Source organism: Phlebotomus papatasi, chromosome 2 (genome assembly GCF_024763615.1).
Source record: "Phlebotomus papatasi isolate M1 chromosome 2, Ppap_2.1, whole genome shotgun sequence".
NCBI lineage: Eukaryota > Metazoa > Arthropoda > Insecta > Diptera > Psychodidae > Phlebotomus > Phlebotomus papatasi.
In genome coordinates this window covers 29,813,063-29,832,775 of record NC_077223.1, presented here as the reverse complement: position 1 = coordinate 29,832,775, position 19,713 = coordinate 29,813,063, and the positions used below count along the sequence as shown (strand labels likewise).

The 19,713-nt window shown below is 34.6% G+C and overlaps 1 protein-coding gene across 16 annotated transcripts in view; it reads left to right on the top strand.

Moving 5' to 3' along the window:
* LOC129803415 (coiled-coil domain-containing protein CG32809) overlaps positions 1–19,713 on the top strand; it is a 207,679-nt gene that overhangs the window by 25,288 nt on the left and 162,678 nt on the right. For 15 of the 16 annotated variants that reach the window (XM_055849941.1, XM_055849950.1, XM_055849948.1 and 12 more), the window contains exon 2: positions 14,478–17,957. In XM_055849941.1, the coding sequence (XP_055705916.1) occupies positions 14,612–17,957 (3,346 nt within the window). In that variant the 5' untranslated portion in view covers positions 14,478–14,611. Of the gene's footprint in view, positions 1–208; positions 518–14,477; positions 17,958–19,713 lie in introns of those variants that run through there. The other variant, XM_055849940.1, reaches the window with a different exon arrangement.

Genomic DNA, 19,713 nt, shown 5'->3' with positions numbered 1-19,713 from the left:
GTCAGACTTGGTGCTTAATGTGACTTCACGGGTGTAAATAGGAGTTGTGAAGTGAAGTCGTATCGGGCGTAAGAAAAAAAAAGAGTCGAGAGTTACATACACACAAACATAAATCGCTCATTCATTATTATTGTTCGTATAGCCATTTCCAGAGTATTGAGCTACACACTAGCAGAGTCGTGTGGTAATTTACTCAGTTGGTCAGAATAGCTCAAATGCTGTGGACGTACTGGAGGGTAGTTGGGTTAATATATCGTCCCCTCGTGAAATAGTTCCGTGAGAGAGTTTGTCTTGTGCAAAAGGGGGTTGATGTGAAAATTTTGGAAGAAGGGCTATAGTGATGTTTACCATGATGTGAATATTGCAAAAAGACAAGAAGTTTTGTGAAAAGTATATAGTGCCAAAGCCTTTTTTTTTGGATTAACCATTTTGGATTAGTACGAGTCTCATTTACTACATGTTCCTGTATATTTTCAACATTATATATATTTTTTCTTCCTAAAGTTTCAATACAGAGGTAATAGGAATATTTTTGAGCAACAATCAAACATTTTTGGTTTTATTTTATTATGAGTCTATCCTTGAGGCTTTTCGCGAGATCAAATAAAATTGGTGAACTTTGGATTTTGTCATGAACGTATTAACTCTTTTTTTAACATTGTTCAAGAGATTTTTCGTGGTTTTAACAACACTAATTCAAAAGGCAATTTCACATGTCGTGATAGATATTTAATTGACAAAAAAAAAGAACATGAAAATAACAATAAAAAACCATGTAATTCTTTGGCTCCCATCAATGGGATTTGTTTTCGTTACTTCTATATGTTTCTAGTGCAAATTATTCAACCTCCACCGACCTTGATTTTCAATATTGCGTAATTTTCTGACACTCATAAGACCTATTGCAAATCCAGTACAGTGTGAGAGAGTGGAAAGATTAATACTATTTTATGATTATTTTATTTTTCAACAAAAAAAACAATTTTCAGTGATTATAGCTCGGTTATGGAGAAGCATGTAGGTTATGCAATACCTTATCCAGAAATGATTGAAGTATACGAAAGACTTTTTTTGCTTTCTCATTTCTGGAATCTGTGTACTGTACGGAAATGTTTTGACGTCTGTTGCGAGATATGGATGCTTCTTTTCAATTTCACCACAAAATTAATTATCTTCACCTTCAAAACTACCGTTACTTATGATGAGTGATGGTAAAGTCTCTTTTTTAGTTTTATTAAAGCCGCTGAAGAAATATTACGCCATACCGGCATCTCAAATAAAGTGCATTGGACCGGTACCGAAATCTGGCTTCTTTTATAGTACAATCACATATATTAATCTTTAGTGTTCTACCATGCTTTTAAAATATACAAATTATGTGGACAAAACTTTCTGACTTTCAAAATAGCTGACGAGAATTCTTCTTATACTTAAGCCTAATTTACATTTTATTCAAGTCACTTATTGCGGTTTATAATGTTGAATACATTTGACTGAAGGAGTGGAAAAAAGGATTTTTTTTGTTTATGAGGCACCACATAAAAAAAATTGCTTAATCTTTTATTATTTCTTTGTGTCTTTATTATTGCATTTTATATACTTAAAAGGACAAGATATTGGTGAAATTTAAAAGTGGTATCGAATGGTTTTTTTTGCCGAAATGTACGTGGGTTGACTTTTTTATACCACTATATAAAATATTTACATACCTGAATTATTAAATCGGAAAAGGGGGAATAAAAAGTGAAACCTAAAAATAGTTGTGAAAATACTATTTTGTGTCGAAAATAGTGAACCTTTTTCATAAATATTATTATTATAGTTTTTTTCTAAATAAACAATTACAAAATCGTTTAGTTTCTGAAAAAAATTGTTCATTTGCTAAGCACAATATGATGATAATTTTTTGGGTCAAGTAAAATACAGTTCTCAGTGAAATACAAATAATATTTAATACAAATTGATGTTTTTGTTACTTACTCGTAGTTTTCAGGAGTATTGTTTGGTTTTCGAATAATTTTAAATGGTTTTTCATTTTTGTTTTCTTTGAAATAATCATTAATACATTAAATTAAAAATTGAAGAAAAACAAATAAATTGCTTTCTGTGATTATAATATCGGACACCTTATAGAAAAAATCAAAAGTGTGCTCAATATAGGATACTAAGTTTCTCAAAATTTCTTGCCCTTCCCGAACTTTCCAAGGCTTTTTACCACAAGATTTTGTTTGTAGTGCATATGCTCTTTTTTGTTTTTTTTTGGCATTGGATTTACAACTTCTAGAAGATGAAAAATTGAAATTTATAGAATTTAAAGAAAACATAAACAGCACCCTATATCGGACACTTCTTATATCGGACATTTGCTAAATATTTTTTATATGATAAACGTAATCTACTTGAGATATTTCGTTCTATATTAAGACAAAGCGTCCCAGCTTTGCAGAATGCTCGAACTCACGAGATAGAGATCATACTAAATTTGACACTAGAGATCAAATTGATTTATAAATCACAAACGCATCATTTGAAAATAAAAAACCGGTACTTAACCCGTTCATTACCAATGAAGACCGATGTAGCCGGGTTCAAAATTTCGATACCTCTCCAAAAAATCCAAATTTAACCAAATCTGTTGAAAAATGGGCCTTCCAAAGTGGTTGACTTTTGACCTTCAATAATACAAAATGACGAATTTATCGGTCATAGGTATGTTGACCTAAATGTTCACCAGGACTACCCCTAAAACATATCCGAAAATGATTGAAAAAGCTTGGGTCAATTTTGAGAAAAACCGAAAAAACATGGTTTTTAGGGGAGGGGAGGGGAATAGGGGAAAAAGAGGAAAAACGTCTAGAGATATTGTTTTTATATACAATAAAAAAACCGGAACAAGTTAAAAGAAAAGACGATTATATAACTGCTCTCTTTGAGTTCGAGCAGTAAAAGAAAACCCAAGGGGTGAATAAGTGGCTCTTAGAGTGAACCATGAGCGGCGATCAGCATAATTGTGCCGATTTGAAGGTAACAATCGACAGATTGGAACTATTTTGCTAAGAAATCGACAGATCGGCACAATTTGGAAAGAAATTGACAGATCGGAATGTTGAATGTGCTACGTTAATTAACAAAAATCGGCAAATCGGTACGATTTTAGTGATGAATCGGCACATTTAAGTGTCAGTTTGCTCTTATGAAGTATAACATTCGTTTATGGTCGTGTAACATAATAATTTTCCAGACAATTCCAGTGGATTAGTGGCACTGGTAAAACTAGTTTTGTAAACTTACTTATGGCAGACGGACATGAGATCGACTTATCAGCACTCGAATGAACCGTGAGCGGCACAGTAATCTACCCCTTGAAAAAACCAATCATTGTTAGCACAAATCCAGGCGATATTTAATGAACACTTAACCCAACAAAACTGTAAGCAACACGATGTGATCTGTCATATTTTCATAAAACCCTCTATTCATTAAATATTTGATAATAATTACTTAATTTAAATCGGTTTAGCTGTAGTTTCTAATGTGTCAAAGTGTCCGATATTGTAAGCTGTCCGAAATTTTATCGTAATGTTTTACTGGTTTTTTTCACGCTTCTTTAAAATAAAAGCAATTTGAAATAGTTTGAAAATAATTAAAGAAACCTGTGATACCCAATTGAAGAATGTCTGCAAAAATGAATGATCCTTAGACAATCGAATTAGCATATCTTGTTTTGTTCATTTGCGCTTCATCTTAATGAAGGCTTAGTTTGATATATCTTATCCAAAAATGTTTTTGTTTTATTTTGTAATTGTTTCTGAGTACATAACAGTTAAATATCGCTTTAAACGAGTCTATAAGTAACTGTCCTAAGACTTTCTTTTTATTATTTGTTTATTTTGATGTACTATACTCTTTTTGTAATTTTGTAATTTTCTAATGTGTCACGAAAAACGCTCTTACTAATTGCTCTACGAGACCCCTCCTAATGTACTTGTTGACAATAATATATTTGTTAATATTAGAGTATTTTAGAGGGGTTTTAAGCCTTTAATTCTCTCGTTCAGTAATAACCTTCCCGATTTGAGAGCTCTCTCCGGTTGAGGTTTTTTTCTGTACCTATTCCAAGGTATATCGGAGAAAAAAATTATCTAAAAGCCCGTTGGAAGTTCGAAAAGTAAGATAGTTCATCAAAAGGTCATGTATTTTAATGTTGATGCAATTAAAATGCTCTGCCATCCGGAATTTCAACAAATCTACACAAAAATTCACCTTCTACAGGAAACGATTACACATTGTTGTTGCCATTGTTGACGATTGAAATGTCAAGAACACTGAAATTCGAAATGGGAGAGCAATCCGCGCTAAAGCGGCGAATACGCGAACTTGCAATTTAGGCTTCCGATAGATTTTCGATTAGGTTTGGCTTGGCTTTGGAGCGAATTTGTTTTTTCGAAAGGTTATTACTCTACGGAGCCAATATGTACTTTAGAGTTTTAGCCATTTAAGTTAAGCAAACCACTTGTTTACAACCGTTTTGTCGTAAATCGGAAAATATTTTTTTGCCTTTTTAACTGCTCGAATTCCATGAGAGAGCGGTTTTCATAATCTATTTTTTCACTTCGGTAGAAGATATTGACTGCCGGTCTTCGATGACCCCCCTATAAGTTACCCAAATAACCCCCCCACTCCATCTATTTTTTATTTTGATTAGAATATTTGTACTAAAAGATCATTGGGTTTGACTGGGAATAGTTCGAAAAACGAATATGTTTTCTAAACTGCTTATATGAGAGTGGGCAAAAGGACTATAACTTGATTTCACTCACTCCCATTGTAATTTTAAACACATAATGGCTCCGTTCAGTAATAACCTTTCGAAGAGACAAAGCCACTCCAAAGCCAAGCCAAACTTATTCGAAAATCCACCGGAAGCCTAAAGTGCAAGTTCATATACCCGCCGCTTAAGAGCTGATTGTTCTGCCATTTCGAATTTCGATATTCTTGACACTTCAATCGTCAACAATATCAACAACAGTGGGCAAAGTTTGCTGCAAAAAGTGAATTTTTTTGTAGTTTTGTGGAAATTCAGGATGGCAGAACTTCTTAATGTTTCCGTACAGAAGTAGATCTTAAAAAATTCGAAAATCTATTTGAAGATCCAAAAAAGAGACTTTCTTACTTCTTAACACTTTCGCAAGGTGGCGGAAGTTATATCCTGTTCGAATTTCGAAGTGCTCAAATGTCAAAATGTGACGGTCTTCACATTGTTGTGAGGAAAAAAAATGAACAACGACGTTTACTGTTCTTGTCCCATTATTTAATCGCTCCATAATCACCGAGTAACTCTTTTGCGAGCTTTTTAGTGTGATATTTGATAAATTTTCCCCAACTTGTTCGAAAATTTAGTATGAAAATTCGAAATTGAATTTGAATTCTTCGAACTTCAACGACTTTTTGTGCAAATAGAGTTCCATTTACCTTTCATCCAAGACACTATTGGAGAATCAAAATCTACTTGTGATCGGGCTCAATTGCACTTTCACTCAAAGAAATGTCCTTTTTAGGAACTTGCTCATTTTTGTGTAACTCTTCGGTTTAAACTTTCGAATTTTCAACGAGTTTTTAGATAAGTTCTCTCTGATATACTTTTGAATCGGTAAAAGAAAAACCTCTACCGGAGAGAGCTCTCAAATCGGGAAGTATTACTGAACGAGATGAATGTTGTTAGCACAGTTGCTAATACAACCGACGATATTTACAAAACCCAATGGGTTTTGCATTGTAGAACTAAAAATTTTTTGTTTAGTTTTATATAAATTACTTGTGGATATAACATCGTGATAATGCTTATCAATGCTGGATTTTCTTATAAACAACACGCTCCATTATTTCTAACACTCTTCAGTTGAAAAAAAGTTCATTTTGGATTTTTTTTCTTAATCTGAGTGATTTATTGGAAGATTAAGAAGAAGCACAATAAAAAGAAATAGTATGATCTTTTTTTCTTATATGAGTAATCCTCATAAATATTCCGTGTGAGTGTATCACCAACATCTTATTAATCAATTGGACACGATACGAAATGGATGTAAACAAATATTTAATATTCAATGTGTGAAGTCCAGCATAAAGTTTAACAATTAAGTGGGATTTGGATTTGAATATGTTTTGCACGTGAAAAAGTCACATGTCCCATAAATATATATTTTAAGTTGGTCAGTAAAAAAAAACTGTCATGAAAGATGGGCAAATCTGATGTTGTCGAAATGGTTTATTTAGATGAGTGATACAGAAAGAACCCATCAAATAGAATTAATTGAAATTCATTAATTCAATGGGGACGCTAAAATGATGCACAACCTTGGTGCTCAATAAATGCTTTTGGGCAATTTTATTGTGAACAATTTGTTGACCATTTCAATTTGAAATATGTTATTTTTCACTTCTTGAAAGTGATTTCTCCATTGTGTTCTATAAAGTGGGAGAAGTAAAACACCCGTAAAATTTGATATAACAAAAAGAATTAAAAGAAAACCACCCACATTTCTTCCTCTTTTACAAGTTTCTCTTCAACCAACTGTGCTGGAGTGATTTTGTAATCAACATTTTGTCGTGGCTAAAACTTGTTGCATATCAGGCCAATTAATTAATTAATTTACCCCCATATGTTCATCTCATTGACCTAGAATTGTCAAAATATTTGAAAAATTGCTTAATTTTCTTGTAGAGTCTTGTTTATTTTTGAATGTTGCATTGTAAGTGAAGCAGAAAAAAATCTTACAAAATATGTTGATGAGACATTGATGAGTGGATTAAAATAGAAAGTGTCTTTATCATAAATTATGCAAAAATGTCGTATTACTCAGGCAACAAGATTTTAAAGAGACTCTTGTAACTCATGGTATCATTATTCAAATGATGGAGTGTTACAACGATTAAGGCTATGGGTAGCACATAATAGGAACTTGTTTTATTAGCTCGATTAATGCTTAAAGAAGTAACTTTTTGTATTCCAAACATTTTTGCTCTTTTTTTTTGCATTTATTGTTTGCCAGGCATGTGTGGCTTGGTCTCTGCCTTCACCTCAGAGAGAGAGAATGATATAGCATGTTCTGGACAATGTCTCATGGGCAAGTTTGTAAAGCAACAAGTTGTCGCATATGGTGAATTTCTTCATCTTTCTTCGTCAAACTCTACGGGGAACCGTATGAGAAGAGTACACTGTAATTGAAACTTATTAAGTAGTCAAATATTCAATTTCCAAAGTGAACGTTTACACACTATATTTCTGTACTAAAAGGCTTAGTTCATTAGACAGAATTCATATTGGAAATTTATGGAACTGTTAGAAAAGAAACAATAAGTAGAAACAATAAGAAACGGGTGAAACTAAAGCCAGAGACCATGATATCAGATTTTTAAGATAGACAGATTTCATAAATGTTCTTGAAACATCTGGCACACCTTTTAGGTCGATATAATTTCACGAAATCAAAATTTTCGTCTCTTAAAAGGTTTGCATAAGTCTATCCCACCTTTGATACTCAAAATTGAACTGAACTAAATTTAATTAGGTATGATTTTCAAAAGAAGAAGAAGAGTATGAAAGAGTAGGACAGACACGCAAAACTTTTAAGAAAGAAAGGGATGTGAATTTAGTCTTTATGAAATTTTCCTGATCTTAAAGGTGTGCCGGATCCATTAACATCGAAATTTTTATGGAATTCGAGCACGAAATATGAAAAATTAAAAAAGAAACATTGAAATTTCATTCCTTATTTTTAGAATATTTTCCTTATAGGAAATATCAGTTGTCACGTTATAAAATTAATCCATTCTGACAATGCACTAGATATACTAAAATAAAATTTTAATATTTTGGAATTAGGTCTTGACAATTCAATTCTTTCAAACATTATTTATTTATATAGCTTAACTATCGAAGAAATTAATTTGTAACCCAGAATGCCAAACCGAAAATAAAATGAAGGAAAATATTATCAAAATCGACGCAATATCAAACTTTTCGCTTGTAACTTTGTGCAATTAATTTGCATAATTTTTCGCTAAGCGAGCAATAAATGGAGCAAAATGTATTCTTTTCTTTGAATTTCAATTTGCAAACTACCGGTCGGGTTTTCTTTTGTTGGAGTGATTGGGAAGCAATGTGATCTTTTAAGATAACTTGCCACCAGATCTTTTAGCACCTAGCCAGATAGAAACTTTAGACACAGTGACAGAGCCCTAGAAAGCTATGACACTGCGTCGTTTTAGAAGTGTACCAGTAGGGGAATTCTATAACGATATGATAATGTCATAATGACAAATTTCCATGGCAAATTCGAGAGCAGAACGGCATTAAAGTCCAGTGAACAACGAATAGTCATTGCTAGGAGAATCCATGAAATTCTTAGTAACTGATATGAATCTGATTTTCAATTAGTTAATCCGCATTTAACATATAAAAAAAATTGAATTTGTCATATGACATTGTCATATTGTTAGAGAATTTTCCTACAGGAATGAATTTGAATAGCAACGTTTATAACTGCCAGAATTTTTGCAAATATTTACAATTCATTGGGAATAAGGTTACAAATTGCATAGAAATAGACAAAGTCGTCTAGTTTTCGTTTAATAGTATCCGATGATCTCTAACAGGTTAAGGTAAATTTCTCGTTAAAAGAAGAGTGGTCAGTAATCTTCTTCAAAAGACTTCTTGTAAAAATACCGTCAGTTGCATAGACCGTTGTCATTATGTGCATTTCTATTGTCTCAGCATTTGATGCAAGAGGCGGAAATTAAATCGTCGTTTGCACTAAATACATATAGAAGACAAATGCAGTTACGAAAATGATACTGAAATGAATGCTTTTACGAAAGCTAAACTTCAAAATTTAAACACTTAGCACTTATGTTACAGTGTAACAAATGAAAAGTGAAAAGTATCTTCAGAAAAGTTCTAGAATAGTAAATTTCCTATTGCAATTCCAAAGAAATTATTCAAGACCTTTGTCATATATGAAATATATCCGTTTAAGACAATCTACAATTATATCCAAAATAAATAAAAAAAAACAAAACGGCGTGTTTTCAAGAATATCTACTTTTGTTTTGTTTAAAATTAAGGTAATATTGATTATGTAACTTTACAGGGAATTAACACCTTAAGTTTCTATTTTTAAGGCCCCAAATAGACTGAGACTGATCCTTGAGAATATTAAACTTGTAAAACTTCCAGTAAGGAACATTTATGCAAAGAACCATTAATCAATATTCTTAAGCCCTCGGTGTATGACAGTTTGATAAAGATCTTTACTGCCAAATTTTATAGGCTAAATATTTTCGAGGATCAGCCTGAGTCTATTTGGACCCTAAAGCGGTCTTCAGATTAGAGGTTTAGCCAAGTTTCCGTAGGTCTCAAAATACTAAATAGCATACAATTTAATTACTTTTTGTGAGTCTAATAAGTTATTTATCTTAATTAATCCAATCCTAAGTTAAATTTTCCCAAAAAATCATGATTGATAAGAAATTAGATCAGTTAAGCCATTTGGCTAAGCCTTAGGTCTGAAGCCCGTAAAACCGTTTGGATTTAAGCTCTAATAATGGTCAAAAACGGATGGACAAACAACCTCATGTCAATTTAGGAAACTGCCTGATTTCAAAAATTTACTTTTTTTTTATAAGTCACAGTCATTCGTTAGGCTAGTGCGTTGGACATAAGCCCAACGCACAATAACTTTTGTTTTGTAAACATATGTCGAAACTGCCCATAATTGATATAAGATAAGACTGCAAAAGACAAGGGCATAAGACTGAGCGAGATGACTAGATCTAGATTTTGTTCACTTTCACCAAAGTGTCAAAAACATGTTTACAAAAGAAAAGTTATTGTGCGTTGGGCATTACGCCCAGCGCACAATAATTTTTATTTTGTAAACATGTTTTTGACATTTCAGTGAGATTGAGTGAGATCTAGATCTAGTCATCTCGCTCACTCTCATAAACAATTTTGAAAACATGTTTGCAAACAAAAGTTATTGTGTCTTGGACATTATAACAATTTTTTTTAATTAGGGGTTCATCTATAAGATGATTGCCCCATCATTATAACAATTATTTGCCAAAATATTAAAAAAAAACAAACATAACTATTTTCCAATGTATTCTAATGTATTCGTGAACTACCCCATTCTCTCTTACAAAACAAATATTCTACGGGTAAGGAATATTAAATATTAAGTTAACAGTTTTGATATTAGACTGATAAGTGATTCAAATACGCGTTAGAATTTATCATAAAACCGTGGACACTTGGATATACTTTTTTTACTAAAGTGATTCTTTGTGCCAGTATTAGCATGCATGCCACAAAAGTCGTTTGCTTTCGATCATTTCCCTTTTTTTATCAAGTATCTCTTTGAAAAGAAGAAATAAGCGGCACAACACAGACAAAGATGACAAGAAATGCTCATCCTGTGGTTTTCTCAAATTATTTATTAGATCGTCATTTGAAGCCGGAAACATGACAATAAGACCGTTTTTTTGTCAAGAGTGTTATTTTTAAATAAAAATTCAGACTCAGACACTATACGAAAAGAATCTCGTTCAATAGTATTGAAGTTCCAAAAGGAAATCTCGCACACCAAAAACTTCCACATAAGATGTTGTGCAGTAAATCTCAATTATCGTGAGTTGAATAATTGCTTCAAAAGTGAAGTAGGAGGGATGATGCTCAAAAATAAATTATTTCTGAAATGCAAGTGAATTTGGCTGTTAGTGGGATTGAGACAACATATCGAGACAAATGTGCCAGAAATTGTTTTCAATTTAAGAACAATATATCACCGCCTTCGTATCAAATATCACAAATTAAACTTTGATTATACTGTATAATGTAATATACAGAACTACTAATGATGATCACGAGATCAAATCTCTTCTCAATGGCAATTGAACGTTAATTTAGTGGCCTCACATATGAGCCACTGTTTGGGGAGTGGCGATGCATCACAGACTATAGGTATAATAACAATTTGTGATTGACAATTTCTGGTGTAATATAATGAAGCGGAATAATTGCTACGCACTAATGACAAATTCAATTTAACAAATTTTAAATTGTTTTCATCAACGAGCATTGTGTTCAACGATGGCGCAGAAGGCAACAGAAAGAAGCGAAGAATTGAGGAAATGTAGAACATTTACCTTTTTGATGTTTGTAAAGTGTTATCAGTTTTCGTGATAACACTTTATTTCACGTACATTGTGCAACACATTGAGTGCGATATTGATAAAGTATCAGCTTTCTGACTAAAATAAATATTGATTTCCGTTGAATATTTCACTTCTTTCTGTATTCTACGTAGAATATTACACCGGGGGTCATTTAATGTGTCCTGATAAATATATGCATTTTTTTTTAAATCTTTGTAAGTAGGTATCATAAGGTCGAAGGAACACCTATTCGACAGGGAATCCCTATTGACACGTTTGTCAAAATGTTGAAATTTATTAATTGTATCTAATAAAATTGAAGTAATATGACGTTTTTTCATTAATCTACCTTTTTCGATAAGGATACGTGTTCAAATTTCGTATTCCAAATAGTAGGGTGTCAACAGGTCCTGACACGAGTTCTTAAAGTGTCAATAGGTGTTCCTTTCACCCTAATTCGATAACAAAGTTCATAAGAACTTATTAGATGATCCACGAATTCATTTCCAATTTAATTAATGAGATTTCCAATAAACTAAAAGGAATTCGAACCTGCAAATTGTAATTAGCAGCGAATGCTCTACTACAGCGTTACTATTCCAATGAAAAATGAGAAGAGGAAATCTTCTTCCTGTACATTTTTTTTAGAACATGACTGTTCTCAAGTGCTTCTACATACTTTTTTTTTGTACTGGTTCCTATCTAGACTGTTTAGTTATTTTAGAACACCTCGTCGAAGGCTGGGAAAAACAGCCCAGACAGGAACCAACACAAAGAAAAGTCGATAATGCCGAATCACTTGAGAACAATCATGTGCTAAATATTTAGAAAAAAATTCCTCTTTCATTTATCATTCGAAATTCAATTCTATTATTCCTAAGGTACACTGACAGAAATCCGAAAAAGTTAAAATAACATTCCGGAAATGTTTATATTGATCCGAAATCGGTGTAAATTTTATGCTTTTTAGGTGTATTAGGGGTTAAACTTACCCTTTTTCATGTTAATTTTACCCTTAAAAAGGTGTAAAATTGACATTGAAAAATGTTGATATATTTTTACACATAAAATAAAAAGTATTAAAGTTATGAGCAAAAAACGTTAATCCCATCCCTGTTTTTTCTCAGTGTATTTTGAGTAATGTTTTGAATGATTTGTTAATCGGTTCAGTAATTTGTGGCAGAAAATTAATTTTATTACTCTTAAAACTATTTTGTGATTTTATGGGATCTTTCGAGTGACGTATGAATCGGTTCAAAATGATTGAGACCCGGTAAACGGTAAATGGTGCGAAAGTAGCATCTGAGTCACGACTTCGAGCACTTTGCAAAGCCAGGGACGCTTTACCACCCCCTTTTTTAACCGATTTGGTTAAGTTTGGATTTTTAGAAAGGTTTTGAAATTTCTTGATCCGCTATATCAGTCGCAATCGGTAACGAATTGGTTAAGTAATCGTAAATGATTTATTTTTCACGAATATCCATTTTTTATAGGTGAGTTAGCATGGTAGTCTCAAAAAACATTTTTTGGTATACAAAAAAAACATGTATAAAAATATGTTTCATGGATCTATCTCGTGACTTCGAACATTCCGCAAAGCTAAGAAACATTGCTACAGAAAGAAACTTTGCTACAACAAGAAACGTTGTTTCTTGTTGTTTACTTTGAATGTTATCTAATATTTCTGACCACTTTTTGGTTAATTTTCTGATAATTTAAAACGAATATTTTGATTACAAAATCAAGTATTAGTAGAGTACGTGATGTTGCAGACCCTCTTTTAGGCTTAACTTGCCTCAGAGATACTTCACGGTGCTTTTCACGGGGCTAATACTGTGCTTTACTGAAATTTATATTTATACATATACTTCATCTGAGAAACTCATATTCGCAACGAAGTAGTTAAATAAAATTATTATATTTTTTTCTATAGCACAGTTTCATTATTTAGTTAATTTTGCTCCAAATAAAGCGAAAATCGATTCATATTCACAAATTTTAATTTGTTAATTTCTCAGAAAAATTAAAAGTGTACCTTTTCACAGTCGAATTTTTCATCGATCGACCATGTTTTCCAATGAAAAACACAATGAGGTGACGTTGTTTATTCGTTTTGTTTAACACTTAATGTCACATTTCTGGCTAATTTTAGTTAAATTAAGTGCTAATCTTTATTGTTAATGGTACGTGAAGTTTTCAAACGAAATAATTACTTATTTCGTGAACAAAAAGGGTTTTTCTGAAGTGTCTGCAATTGTTTCAATAGGAAACCCCGGAAATATGATTTTTTTTTTTGGAGAGATTTTCTTTTTGTATTAGATGGGAAAGGAGGAAATTCCAGGAATAAGAACAAAATCCTGCACTCAACAATGTTTTAGAAGCCTTTCGTCGCGGTTTCACTTACATTGTTTGTCTCCAATTAGAAACTTTCCCTTGTCTCCATTTGAATTAATTTGTTTCCAATAGAAGTATTTTACGATCGCGTATTTTTCTTGTATTTAAGAAGTTTTCAAATTATATCTAAAGAATTTTCACTAAACAGTAACATTCTAGAAGAGTCAAGGAGCAAATTTATGTAACTCTCTTCAGAAAAAATATGAACTTAATGTGTTGAATCTTCTGTCAAAGTTAAAGCGTCTGAAAATGGTTTTGAATTAGGACATTTACCCTATATTAACTTCCGCAACAAATTCCATTTATTTCACAATAAATTACATTGATATATTCTCTAAAAAGTTATTTGTCTTAATTTAGGGATAGTGAATTTCACATGAATTTCCAGGGCGGTGACATAAGCTCTGAAAAATGCGACCGATTTTAGTGTAAATTTTTCCCTGTTTTCGTACACATTTCATGAGATACCTCCAAAACTACGTAGGTTGCCAATTTAGGGTTTTCGGTTGCCAATTCAATATTAAGTTGGCTTATATTTTGCATATATATTTTTTGCTAATTCATTCTACACTGACAGAAAACAGCTAATAAACCCAAACGTTTTTTCGGCGCGCTAGAAACATATGGGAAACATAGGAAATGGTCATGACCCTGTGAATTTCGATACGTTTTTGAAAATATTGTTTAAATTTGAGGAACTCTACTGTATAGCAATAAGTTCTATATGGGACACTTTATCAGGAACATCCTGTATAGAGTGCCACTTAGCGGTTGTTGGTAATATTCATAGTGCCGCCAATATGTTTGCACGGTGAAGGGGTGAATTAGCAAAATACACAACTAATGTGTATATTTATTTTGTCCAATAGGCAAATTTTGCGGAAATTCTGCATGAAGATGGCTTCATCTATCACAATATCATCGTAAATTTTCACGGTGAGGAAGTGATTGAATGGCATGAGAAAGAAGAATCCAATGAAGGAAAAATAATTTCCGGTGGAAAATGTCTGCCAGTGAAGTTGAGTGCATCAGAGCGTCAATTGGTGAGGGTGTAGACGTCTCAAGTGATCTTAAGGTAGTGGATGTGGAGGTGGTGCAAGAGGAAGCAGATGCGACAAATTCATCCAACATTTATAGCAATACAAACGAAAAAGAGCACAAAACGAGGGAAGAAATCATCAAAACGATCGATACAAACGACCAAGTGATTAAAAAAAGCATCAACTGTGATAGTGTTTCATATACATTAGACACCACTAGTGAAAGGGTTGAAGTGACAGGGAATGATGTTGTGGATGATTGTGGTGTTGGAGAATGTGGTGCTAGTGAAATAGAATCCAAAGAAAATAAAAGTGCTAAAGAAGAGACACCAACTCTAAAGCCAATTCTAACGAATGGCAGTTCAATACCACGTTTTGGATCTCAAGGTGCCACACAGAGAAAGAAGTCTGTTTCATTTGATGATGTTGATGATAGTGTGAAGAAATTTATCAATGGTGAACCAATTATTGATAAACAGAATCCTTTCAAGCAGCAGAGTAATCGAAGTGGTGGAACGAGGTATAGAGTACAAATAGCCAATGGTCATCAAAAGTCTGGACAAGATGATGAGTTTATTACGAAGGAGGAGGTACTGAAGGAGTCAAAGTATGTAAAGACATATATAAAGAATCCAGATAAATATTTTACATATGATCCAAGTATTATTGAGAGGCTGAAGGAGGATAGTACTGAAGAACATTCCACACGCATTCCAACACCCAAAAAACCCATTCCAATACCCCGTAAACTCTCAAAGACCACCAAGGAACGTCTGAAGGAGTTAACAATCAAATACAGTCCACCCAAATTTTATACCCAAGAGAGGGCAATTGTGAGAAAGGTGAATGGGATTCAGGGGAATCGAGTGGATAGGTCAAAGTATCCGGATTTGGCGGATATTAAAGTGAAAACGGGAACAGATTGGGAGCAGAGTCTCTACAATCCCGATGAAGTGGCAATAAATGTGAAGAAGTTTGACAATCGCTTCAAGGCGGGACAATTTGGTTCTCAAGATGATCTCGATGAGATTGCTGAGCAAACTGATGTTGATAGTGAATTAAATAGTGGTGATGTGAGTGAAAATGTTAATAATGATGGTGATGATGGGAAAAAATCATTCACAAATACTGTGAATAGTGATGAATTCAGGGAATTTCTCAAGAAAAAGGGTCTAACATTGACACCACAGACTGTCCAACAGCAGAATATTATTGAGTTAAGTGATACAAATGGTTTTGTAGTACCATCGGACGATTGTGATAGGATGGAGGGTAAAAAGAAACGTTCAATGCTTCAGAGACTTTTCAATGGGGGTCTATTTTCGTCCAAAGGACGTACCACCCCAAAAGAGGTGAGTGCAACAAGTGCCGACGATGGGGGCACATTGAAGCGTGTTGTATTGGAGAGGTCGACTTTGCATCAGACACCATCACATAGCAATCGTACCTCAATGCCGGCAAATAGTGAATTTCAGAGGGTTTTTGGTGGACAACCAAATAAGGATGTTGTACAGGTGACTGAGGATTATGTTGACATGAATCCTGTGCCGACATCGTCAAAGCAACAGTTGAGAAAGAGTATCAATGCAAAAGATATTCAGGAAAATTACATCGATATGACACCCAAATCAACTGTAAAGAGAAATGTTGTGCCTCAGGGTCGAAAACCGGCATCAGTTCACCATGTGGATAGTTCAACGGGTGCAAATACCGTTCTCGATGCTCACAATATCTATCGCAATATTGACATGAGTAAATCAAAGGGACAGCAAACACGTCTCCGAACACCAATAGGAAGTGCAAGAAATTCACTTCAGAGGGTGATTTCGGAGGAAAAACCACCGGTTTTGCGAAGAACTCCTGTGAGACAATCACTAATTCAGCCACGTACAAAGATCCCTGATGAATTGATATATGGTAATCTCAATCGATCCAATTCACTTCCTCGACATCCAGAACCACCTCCGCAATTGCCACAGAGAAATACACGTCAGGGTATTGTTGTCAGTGAATCGCCAGTGAAGGTGACACCAAGTGGCACGAGGGGACCAAAGAGTACATCTACCCCAGTTGAAAGTGACCAGCAAAATAGCCAAATGTCACAAGATTTATCACCAATTGCTGCATCGACATCCATTCAAGTTGATCCACGCACGTGGATGAAGATTAAGGAACTGAAAGAGATGACTGACAGAAATTTGCTCTACAGTACGCCACAGTCCAATAAACCCGTTGCTGAAAATATCTATGAGTCCACAGAGAAGCTACGACCCATTCAATATGGACGAATAGTACCGGGAAGGAGATCTTCTGTTGATCAACCGGTTATCCTTGTCCGCAATTCACCTCAGAGGAGCACAATAGATTCTGTGTATAGAAATCGGAATTTAAAGATTGTCGATGGACAGTGTATGGATGAGAATCGCCGTGTAATCAATCCAGAAGACTTAAATACCAATCCAAATTCACCAATCACCCGGGAGAGATCTCAATCTGTCTTGGATGGTATGATATCGCCAAACTATGGGACACTGGAGGCACAGAAGCATCCCCAAGAGGGTAGCGTGGTGCTGAGAAAACGCCAACCGGCCTACTTGAGTCGTGAGGAGATTCTCAATAAAGTAAAAGAATTCTGCAGAAAATCCATGAATAATACACCGACAAAGGAGGTGCAGGCACCAAAGGTATCACCGGAAATCTCTCCAGTGTCATATGCATCGGTGGATTCACGAAGGAGTTCTGGTCGTGTGGCACCTCAGGTGCCGAGGCGTGTGGAGAGTCTGCAGAAGTTGCCAGAATCACCCATTTATGCACCTGTCTATCGCCAAGCGATGCCTCAGGTGCAACGTACACCAAATCCCGTTGCAATGCAACTCACAGAGAAGCAGCATGAGATTGTGGACACAAGACCACACTATCAGACACCACCGAGACTTCTTCAGGTGGGAAATCAAATTTACGCACCCATAAGACGACCAATTCCAGCATCAATGTACAATGCAGCAGCCACAGGAGAAATTTCACCCTATGGATATCTCCATCTGAGAAATACTCTGTCGGGTATTCCGCCAAAAACCCCAAGACCATCATCGGTACAGGGTAATCCATATCAGAGACGTCCACCAATTGACGGTCGAACTACACCCCTCGTGTTGCACAGCGTAATCCCACGTGCTGATCAGGTGGTGTACAGTCGACCGGTGAAGCAGCATCCACGACCAGTGGAGGTCAGACAACAGAGTGTGCCATACGAAAGTGAGAGTGGCTCAGAAGCTGGAGAGATTCAGCGGATTCTTCAGAGAAAAGTCGGTAAGTCACAAATTTCAATCAAAATTCCCCAATATTTTTAGGTTAGAATAATTCATTCTGCGTCAAAGGGAAAATTTAAAAAAATCACAAATGTACAATACAACAATCGGCTCAAAGGACAAAAAATATCCTGTGTTCTGTATAATATCAAACGGATTGTATTAACAGTGCAAAAAAACATAAAAAACTGAAGCGTGACTTGCAATGACAATTACGATATACTTGCATGCATGCAAATAATTATCATGAATGTTTTGGGCGTGTGAGCCTGAAAGTAAATTTTAGCGGCACGTCACACGAATGAAATAACATGACATGACATTTATAATCTCTATAAACAAGACGTTATCTGTTTTTAGAAATTAACCCTTCTGAATACACAGATTACTCTTTAAAGCTTATTACAGTGCCCGCTTTGTTATTCGGATGATTGGGAAATAAAATGACAGATGTCCGCTTCGTTATCCAGATGGGTTTTTTTTTAATTTTTTCAACGTCTTGAAAATATAATACAAGATTTTGAGTTTTTTTTTGTAGAATTAAAACGAAAGTTTTAAAGAAGATTAAAACTTTAAAACCCGAGCCAAAAAATCACGTAAAGTACCAAACAGGCATAAAATGCCAGTGCAGATATTTTCAACAAAAAAGCAATTTTTCAATAGTTTTTCCTGGGGTCTCTCGACATTTCATTTTTCCATACGTTTTTGCATAGAGACACTGAAGACTATTGACAAGTTTTTTTTACTAAAGAGAATAGACTTATCAGTCATAAGCAACAAAGGCTTTGCTTTGGCAAAATTCCCACTCTTTTCGAGACAATAGTCTCCTTCCCAGGATCAGAACCTCTGAGGGTGGTGAAGACGACTGTCAAGCGAGTATTTTGTAGGACTATTTGTAACGACCCAGCAACGAAAAGATTCGCGGTTGAATAGGCTGCGACGGTGGCGGCCTCCCAATTTGTTCGGAGCGCGGTGGCCACCATGATGAACTTCTTCTAGTTCAGTGCGGTGGCCACCACTTCAGCGCCACTGATTGTGCTTTGACTAGTAGTCACAAAGGGTCACGCTATGTTAAATTCCCATAAGGTGACTGGTAGTTGTTCAGTTATTCTTGTACTGTGGTACCAACCGCGAACTTTCGTTGCTGGGGAATAGGCATGCAAGTAGAGAAAGGGAGAACTCTCTCTCTTCTTGGCGGACCGTCGTGCAGTGCAGACGTGTTTAGGAATAGCTCCTCGCGAACAGTCTAGGACCCACCCTAGTTTATTTGTTCACAAGCCGGTCCATTCTCCATTTAAATAAATTGTTAATCCGCATTGTCCCCACAAGAAGTAGACAGAAAGTTTTAAAGAAGAATAAAAAGACATAATTAGAGAATTCTATGCTATTATACTTCATATGCAAACATAACCTCAATTTTTTCTAAATGTAACCGTCGAGAACTCGTCCGGATTACGCCGATCCGGACTAAATAACGGACGCTGTACTTTTTAAAAGATGTTTTTTTGATCAGCGAAAAACATTGAAAGTTGAATTTAAATAGCCCTTTAATATAACATTAAAATTTTCCATTACACAGAGGTCTCCAAATTCGGATGACAGCTGTCAAACACACGAAAAAGTCAAAAAAAAACTCGCATGGGTTTTAATCTGTAATTTGTGGTCCGAACACCTGAATATCGGAGAGAATTCGGTGTACCTGCCTTGAAATGGAAATATCAAACTTCTTTTAGTTACATTTGATTTCAGAATAAGAA